At 44.4% G+C, this 9,159-nt stretch overlaps 1 protein-coding gene across 2 annotated transcripts; it reads left to right on the top strand.

Annotated features, from left to right (window-relative positions):
• The first annotated feature begins 179 nt into the window (after positions 1-179).
• LOC110988952 (zinc finger protein 474-like) lies at positions 180-8,457 on the top strand. 2 transcript variants are annotated; one of them, XM_022252970.2, is made up of 4 exons: positions 180-339; positions 4,863-6,656; positions 6,922-7,114; positions 7,939-8,457. In XM_022252970.2, exons 2-4 carry the CDS (start codon positions 5,175-5,177, stop codon positions 8,085-8,087), a joined length of 1,824 nt encoding a protein of 607 aa, XP_022108662.2. In that variant the 5' UTR covers positions 180-339; positions 4,863-5,174; the 3' UTR covers positions 8,088-8,457. The 2 variants fall into 2 exon arrangements, with proteins under 2 accessions (XP_022108662.2, XP_022108671.2); XM_022252979.2 differs by having other exon boundaries at positions 194-339; positions 4,867-6,656.
• Positions 8,458-9,159: the final 702 nt, after the last annotated feature.

The following is a 9,159-nucleotide window of genomic DNA, read 5'->3' as shown; positions in this document are numbered from 1 at the left end:
ATGTACCCTTGATAGCAAACAATTTTAAGTAAATGTCCCTACTAAAATCGGCGTGCGACCAATGAATGGATTGAAGAAAGGCTTGGCTGAATCAACCAAACACGTGGGGGCGCTATATTACAAACGTACTGCGGAAAAGAGTGCGAATGTATTATGTACATGTACATGTGAACGTCCTTACGTACGTATACGTGTACGGTGTGTACAGTTGGTAAGGCCGTTGCTAGCCCCAGTTTCCGGCATGATAATGAATGCGAAAGCGTTTTCTTACTTTTCCACGCGGACTCGTTTTTCCAAGAACTTTTCTTTTATCAAATAGCAACAAACTACTAGCATCAGGTAGGTTTTAGCGTATTTTGGGAACAGATGGCATTGTTTTACGTATGGCCGGCTGTTCACGTTCGATCGACATGATCGAGTTCAGGTTTCACTAGCAGGCAGTGGACGTGGGCTGTAGTACACATACATATACACTATGTTCTATCTACACGTTACACTTACACAGTTAGGCCTACACAGTTCGTGTCGTCTAATACGTTTGCTAATTTTCAAGATGTATTTTTGCATTGGGGAAATGTTAATTTATATAACAGGTTTTGCCCTTACCCACCGTATATATTATTATTAATAAACACTGTATGCTCGGTGCTTGTCCGAAAGCTTGCGAAAAAAGTCACGAGATTACTTGGGTAGGACTCGAACCCACGACCTCCTGCTTACCAGTGCAGACGTGTTAAGCAGGAGGTCGTGGGTTCGAGTCCCACCCCAATAATCTCGTGACTTTTTTCGCAAGCTTTCGGACAAGCACCGAGCATACAGTGTTTAATATGTACATTGGGTAAGGGCAAAACCTGTTATATAAATTAACGTTTGCTAATACTGCGGCTGGAAGAGAATTTATTAGGTCACTTTACTGTCTGTCCCCATAGCTAGCAAATTGGTCCATACTTTTCATGAGGTGAAGACGAAGGCTCTTGATATGTATAGGCCTAATACTAGTTCCGAGGTTCTAATTCAAAATGTTCAATTTTGCACCAGTCACAAATGCCTGCATTTTGAAAAAGCGAAATCAAAACTTCAACAAGACTTATGTAACATTGAACATGGAAAAAGGTTGACCTGTTGAAGTTGATGACATAATTTTCCTCAAGATAAAGATAACGTACCATTGTTATCATGGGGCTTTCATATGGAGTATTTGTAGTTGAAGGTCCCACATTTTTGACTACCACTAGCCTAACATGAACATCTGGCGTTGCTTTTGACTGCATCTGTTTTTTGAGAGTGTACATAGCCTAACTGACAAATGGGCTGGGTGGCGGCATCAGACATCCGCAATGAAGATTTCAATTTGAGATTTTAGTTTACACACTTGCTCCCTGTAGTGATGTAACAAGGTCATTAAGATGGGGCAGAACTAGCACCAGAAGGGGCAAAAAAATGGTGCTTTGGGGTCACGTACAAGAAGAGAAAAAGGACGCTCAGCTCAGCCATTGGACCCAACCAACATAAAGTCAAAATGTTAGGGGAATAGGGGCTTGACGTCAACTTCCTATAGGAGCGTTGTTCAAAGCAGAGGGTGTAGCCTAGGAGAAAGGTTGCAGTCTTCATGGTGACAGTCCAGCAAAGTTGCCCTGCATGACCTATGTACATGTAGCTTCCACACCTCCATGGAGGCCTGGTCAGACCATGGAGGAGTTCCTTCCTCCATGATCAGACCTTGAGTGACCCCACAGGCAGCTTACCAGCCCCTCCCACCTTTGAATTCGATGTGCACCATGTGGGATTATATAAACGTAATAAGTACAGGTTGGTGTGGTGTGTCTCGGATGGGCATTCTCTGTCAGCTCATGGGTGTAGTGGAAGAACAGGAAAGGGCACTGTCCCAGCAATAGACTGATCCAAGGGGCCCCATCCAGGACAGCTTTTGTTGATTGTAAATATACACATGTAATGAGAAATTTGGGGGGGGGGACTTTTTCATTTCTGTTCTTTCCCAAAGTGTGAAAAGAAACACCAAATTTAGCCTCTCCCCAAAAGGCCATAAAAGGTTCCATGTACAATATTTGTGATATAACCCCCCTCCCCAGAAAAACTGTGGCCCCTCCAACCAAAAAATTGAAACATGAAATGGCATTGCAGAATGCAGATATTTTTACACATTAATCCCACAAGTTTTTAGTTGGAGCTTTTTGAAGTCCACCAGTTAGAGGAGGAACCTTATCATAATTCAAAGCTGCTGATGTTTAGGGTGACTGTATACAGTATACAACTCTACCACGGGCAAACGTTTCCATGGATATTCAGATTGGAGCCCTTTATGTTCTGTTCAGGGGGTTTTGTGGCAGTTTTACTGGAAATCAAATTCCAAAGATAAATTATGGGAGCGAGGATGACCTGCTTATTCATGTATTCGGTTAACGGTTGGCTTTCAAACGTGGGCGTCAAGGGGTGAGTTATAGGGGTGTGCTTGCCCCCCACAAGAAATTTTTAAAAATAATAAAACAGGGAAGGAAAAAGCGGGGAGGCGGAGGAAACAGGGGGACCCTGTTTTAAAAAAACTCTTTCCTCATATTGTTCTGTTTTCATGTCTGCTCTTGTTTGGAGGAAAAAACAGCCAACAATACGTCACCAGCAAAGGCGTGGTTGCGTTGGTATCACTGTCATTTCGTTTATAAGATACATTTTTTCCAGACATTGTCTTCCTGAAGTGCAGGTTATTCCTTCTGTCGAATGGAAATGGTGCTGTTAAGCCATGAGCGTGATGTAATTGCATGTATCCACTGATGCCTTGCCGTGCTAACGGCTTGAGAGCAAAATAGGAAACACTTGTATCATCTCATTTCGGAGTGCGTTAAAAGCTTTTTACCTTTGGTCGTTTTCTAACTGGTCAAGGTCATTTCTGATAAAGAGACACCGATGAGGATATACTGGAGACCACAACAAATATAAATCCTTGAGGCTTTATCCTGAGAAATAATGTATTTCGGAAACAAATCTTTTCCAAATAATTTCCCTTGAAGAAATTAGCTGGACAGTGGATTAATTCAAATAATCTTAAATCTGCGTTATTGTTTGTTTGTCAGTTAATCTGTTGGCTGGTTTGGTTTTGTCCGAATGAGTTGGCTCCAATTTGAAATTGCACCTGAGTCTATATAGCTGTGACTGCACTTCCCATAGTAGTGTCCCAGCCAAGATAATGGAACACGGCTCAATGTCATTCCTGTGCACGCGCATAGTGCGTATTAATGTTGTCGGCTCGTGCGCAGAGGTGGCTGCACGACTTCGGTCCATTAATTATACACGCATCCGGTTTGGTTAGAGAGGACTGTATAACAAGATAATGCCGTGGCGCACAAAACGGTAATTGAATTGCCAAATGTTTGTAATGAATTTGCTGAATAAACTAAATATATGTGCGAGAAAAGTCCTCTTGAAATGTTTCGTTGGTTTCTGACAAAGATATGCACATACATATGCGTTGCACATACACACTACAGCTGACGTGAATATTAATGATGTTGCACGTTTTCCTTGGGACGAATAAATTGATTAATCACAGAAATTTGCAATGGGGAATGCCAAATCGTATAAACTAGACCTTAAATACAGGAAATAAGCGAGAGAGTTTTAACCCTGGTTAAGCTACTTGCATGCGACCAGTGACCCATGGAGTTAGATGTATGTATGTTCGTGCGTTTCCAGTTTGTCTCATTAATTTCACTGGCAGAACTCTTTGTTTCCTACTTTGTTAGTGTCGATCATTTTCAACAATACTTGCCGACTTGTTTCGCTACCGACTTTTGTCATGCACCACTGTGGCTGCATTGCTGTATAGAATGGTTCCCGGCGTATGTCTTGTAGTTACATTTTAGCAGATGGAGCCAGTGTAACGATACTTTACAACATGCAATTTTTAAGCGATGACTCAAGGAAAAAGTCATGGCAAACTATTTTTCATTTCGCGATTCGACTACATTGAGAACCGACCGAAAGGTGAAATATGGAGGCATACATTTGAAGAAAATGCACGAGTTTGGGTGTTATTTTTTTAACTTGATTTTTTTTTGTTGGCGTTGGAATTAAGTGTTGTCCCAAAATCTTCATGTAAAAACATTGCAGGCCGCCACATGTTTTAATGGACCAGAGCTGGAGATGGGTGTATTGGTGACTGAAAGTCGCTGCACCGAACGAACGATACCGAAAATTTTGTATGGACTAAATTTTGCATAGAATATAGAGAAGTTGTGCTGTAATAATGAATCCACGGAAATATTTATTTCTCTAAATTTGAGGGCATTCCTTCAAATGAGTATTCATTTCGTTTGCATGTTTATTAACTTGAAGATCGCCATGTATGCTACGTCGAGGCATGGTGATATGTTCTGGTTTGTGTATACATGCCTCCGTGGCAACAGACACAAAGCGCCATTTCCCTGCCTGTCCATCACACTTGAGTCGTTCTCCATTTAATAATTAGCACACATTGATTCCTATAGGTTCGCTCACGATCTTACTGTTCAACCAGGCAGTCATTGCTGATTATATTGCGGGCAGAGAAAAATGCCAGGCTGGTGTGTATGTGCTGAAAAAATATTCCCAAGCGGTACATTCTATCTGGTGCTCGCTCCGATGTAGAAGGACTGATCGATACTCAGCCGCAGTTACGGCGGGAAGAAGTGGCGTGTAATGATAATGAAAGAGCATTTTTCTAGCGCTCTCTATTGTACTATACAGGTGACCTTGCTGCATGGTAAATTTTTCCCCAATTTTAATCGTACTGTGCAGGGTAAATGAAGCATTTTCTGATTAACTTCATTCAGAATTTGATCTAGATTACTAATACGTTTTGATATTTTCAGGCAGGATCTGATGGTTTCGGTTTGGATCAGAACGGCGACTCCGATAAACGTTACCATCAAGCTGTTGCGTTTTAAATTCTAAAAAAACTTATTTTCTTGTGGAATATGTTGTGATGTGCGGACTTCAGCGGAAGCATGGCTGCCTTTTTGATGATGTGGATGTTAACTTCACAGAACGCTAAAAGGATACGCTAACTTCGCAGTGTGTTACATAATGCGGTCGGAACTACGTATTAAACCTGCTCCATTAAAACCCAAGAGTGGGAGTGCATCTGAACGTAGCAGATAAAGAACGGCCGACTCCAGCCCGAAATGCGACGGGCCGCCCCGCAAAAGCCCAACATTTTACCGGGAATCACATGTGCCGGCCGTGACTCTGATTTAAGCCGGCCAGCGTTCCAAAGTTCTTCCCAGGCACAGCTGTTGCCTTGCTCCAAGTGCGGTAGGACTTTCCTTCCGGAAAGGGTGAAGATCCACGAGAAGATGTGTCCGGCCGGAAGGGAGCCGGACAGTCGAAGGGGTCAGCCTGGTGTGAGAGCACGATCAAGAACGGAATCCAGAGAAGCCAGGGATGATAGTGGAGGCCTCTCGAAATCTTGGGGTGGGTCAATTTGTCAGGAAGACGACAGCCAACCTTCCCGACCAGGCACAGCAACTTTGATCAGACCGAGTACGGTGACTCTGAAACAGCGTGACCAAGTTACCATTGATGACGAAGAGTACCAGGTCCCGGATGAAAGTATTTCCAACCAGCACCTTCAAACAGACAACTCTTCTACCATCTCACTGGACAGAAGTGTGGTGCATCGAGTAGCGAAATCTCGTCCCAAAAGTGCAAAGAGGGGGCGCCAGACAAATACCTTACCGCTATCTTCTCAGCTGGGCACTCCATCCTCGCAGGCCAGTGGTTCCGTTTCCTCTCGGACCGCTGCTTCTCCCCTGCAACCGAGACCCCCTTCCAATCCCCGACCAACGCCACCTCCTGCCGCTACCTCGAAATTAGCTCCCATTAAAGGGGCAGGCAAACCTGTCACTGTCGTCTGTTATATCTGCGGTAGAGAATTTGGCACGAAGTCGATATCAATTCACGAGCCCCAGTGCCTCGAAAAGTGGAAGATACAGAACAGCCAGCTGCCTAAGCATCTGCGCCGTCCCGTGCCGAGAAAGCCCCAGGATCTTGGTTCGGTTCACTCCAATTCCCCTGGTTCTGATCTTAGTGGATACAATCAGGCAGCGTACCAAGCAGCAAACTCTCAGCTTCTTCCTTGCGGGAATTGCGGTCGCACATTTGCACCGGATCGCCTACCGGTCCATGAGCGTTCGTGTGGCCGTCCTAAGACAACTACTATCAGGTCTCGCAACAGCATGGCATCATCTTCGACTTTTGGAAGTCCTAATGGACGTCCAAGTGCCAACAGCACCGCCAAACCTCGCACACTGATCTGCTACATCTGCGGTCGAGAGTTCGGCACCAAGTCGCTTCCCATCCATGAGCCCCAGTGTCTCCAAAAGTGGCATATGCAAAACCAACAGCTGCCGAAGGAGCTCAGGCGGCCGCCGCCAAGGAAGCCCGAGGTTATCGGATCGCAGGTTGGTCGATCTTCCGGGGAGGCTATGAACGAGGCTGCCTGGCAAGCGCACCTGACGAACCTTGTCCCGTGCGATAGCTGTGGACGGACATTTTCGGCAGACAGGATTGGGAAGCATGCTGCATCTTGTCAGGTTAGGAATCAAGGAAAGGAAAGGAGTACTGGAACCCAGAGGTCAACTTTGGGAAGTGTAAAACAGATGCAGGTGAGCTGCTACAATCAACTCGATGTAATTTCTAACCCTCAGTTTCTGTGGTGGGACCGTTGTTCCCATAGGAGAGCATTCAGTAGTCTTTTAAACGTTTTCCTTTTAATATCAAGTTAGGGGTGAAGGTCGCAGTTTCAAATTCTCCTTTGAGCTTTCAGATACTCGGTGAGAAGGCGTCATATCAATGACCCCTTAGCCAAGGTCGAAAGCAATGTTGGACTTTGAAAAAAAAATGAGTTTACTTTCGTAATAATTATTACAGATGTCCAAGCCTTACCCAGCAGTCAGGCGCCCTCAGACCGTCATATGTTATATCTGCAGCAGGGAGTTCGGGACCAAGTCCATCTCAATTCACGAACCGCAGTGCTTAAAGAAATGGGCGCTGGAAAACGAGCGTCTTCCCAAAGAGTTGAGGAGACCACCACCGGTCAAGCCACAGGAGAGGGTGATCAAAGGTATGTTGCGGTAGTCTTTATGATTTGTCTTCACTCTTTCACTCTCAAAGGAACATGATACACAAGAGTAAAACAAAAGCATCCTGATGTTACATAGAACGTAAGGAAACTCGATTCATCAGATTTAACGAATTTCACTCTAAATTGTCTTGAACATTGTTTTAGTCGGTTTTTTACCCTGTGGAAATAGAACATTTCCGAAAATATCCAGATATATTCATTCAAACTGACTGGTGTCTGGCAGTGGGGATCTAGGTTACCGTATCTCTCCAAGGTCATGTCCAAGTCGACTTGCTGAGCTCAGGAGTATCTCACTGAAGTTAGGGTTATGGCTACCAAACGGTTGTCTTGGAGCACAATGTTTTTACAGCAATATATGTACATGCACAACATCAAGTAACGAGCATTTCCGTTCAAGATACCTGGACAGCTATATTCTGCTTCTCGTTTCAAAGTTTTTGACACCCTTCTGCAAAACAATTCTTTCTGTAACTATTACAGCTGCAATTGGGAGAAATTCCAAACCCATGAGTCCAAAGTGATGGAACACATTTACTACCCCAGAACAGATTCAAGTTCTGCTGAACGATTTGAGATTGTGATTAATAGTGTTGGGTTAATGGACATTTTGGGAAGAACAAAACAGCATCAGTATTGAGTATCATCCTTGTGTTTAAGATGATGTCATCCGTCTTAAAGACGTTTTTGTAATCTTTATCATCTTCAACGTTATTAAGTGGTAACCACGTCTGGAATGGATTCCACCAGTTAGTGGATGAGAAATTCACTGAATATTGTAACGCCATTTTGTGCTTCTTTGACAGGAGGGTCTGGGGTGTACAGTGTGGAGCAGATGAACGAAGCAGCGTGGCAGGCGTCCCAGGCCAACCTCGTACCTTGTGAGACGTGCGGGCGGACCTTCCTTCCAGACCGCCTGATTGTTCACAAGAAATCTTGCAAGCCCAAGAACTGACCATGAAGAGTGTCAGGAGTCCGTGGAAAGCAACTCTTGGATGTCGCGATTAAGTCAGTCCATGCATGCTAGGCCGTACCTGAAAACACGCCTCCTCGCACTGGCATCTTGGGAGTTCCAGCATAGCCTTTGACTGTGGGGAGCCGTGGACAATGACTTTTGGCTTGTAGCCTGTACATTTGTCTCACCTGTCTTTGATTAGATGAAATTTTATATACAGTGCCATGCTATGTATTTAAGCAAACTGAAATATGTGTATATATCAGCCATAGTTTCTAGAGAGATCTATTTTAGATGACGTTCTACTGATGTGTTCACGAAATTCAGGCTTTACCGTGATTAGTAAACATAAAAGCGGTTCAGTGTTGAATTCTGCTTTTTGAAGTATTATTTCTAAATGGGAAATGTATTCTTTTACTTTCTTTATGAATTTTTCCGCTGTCAGTGGGGTTTCGGAATTTTTGGACCATGCTATCATCATCCTGGCTACCTGCAGACACAAATCCAAGCTTTTGTTGCCGACACTCGATATCGTCACTGGGAACGGGATGCTGTTTAGCGAAAAGGAAGAGTTTGGGAGGGATGCTTATGGGCAAAATGTACCCCGCGATGAATCGTGGTGCTGTCTCCATACACGCACCAGGAGGATTCATTCTCAGAACAACCATTAAGCCATCAACGACACAATGTTTCAGAGTATACAGCGACTGGGAAATGATGGATGGCGCCAGGCACGGGACTTGCCAGGAGCACTCGCGGGGCCTCTAAAGGCAAGTTCGAGCGAAGACCATTTTGTCAACCGCTGGTCCGTTTTGCTTGGTACTCGGGATTTATTTTATGCACGGGTTATCTGGGGAAATCGACCACGAATGGAGTAATGCGATCGAAATTGCCGCAAGTTGTAGGCTTTGCCCGAATTTAACTTGGCTACAGCTGATAATACACATCAACAAACAGGAAATAGCTCCAGTCGCTAGCCACTGAATATCTTCCATGCAGACCCATCATGCTACGTACACTTTTCAGGCGCAATGGTGCCAGTATATGGGAGTGTCATTTACTCGGCTTGTTG

This window comes from Acanthaster planci, linkage group LG05 (genome assembly GCF_054643075.1).
Source record: "Acanthaster planci isolate LZ-2023a linkage group LG05, COTS_SCS, whole genome shotgun sequence".
In the NCBI taxonomy this organism is placed as follows: domain Eukaryota; kingdom Metazoa; phylum Echinodermata; class Asteroidea; order Valvatida; family Acanthasteridae; genus Acanthaster; species Acanthaster planci.
The sequence above is the reverse complement of the archived record's forward strand: the minus strand, read 5'-3'. Positions and strand labels throughout refer to the sequence as shown.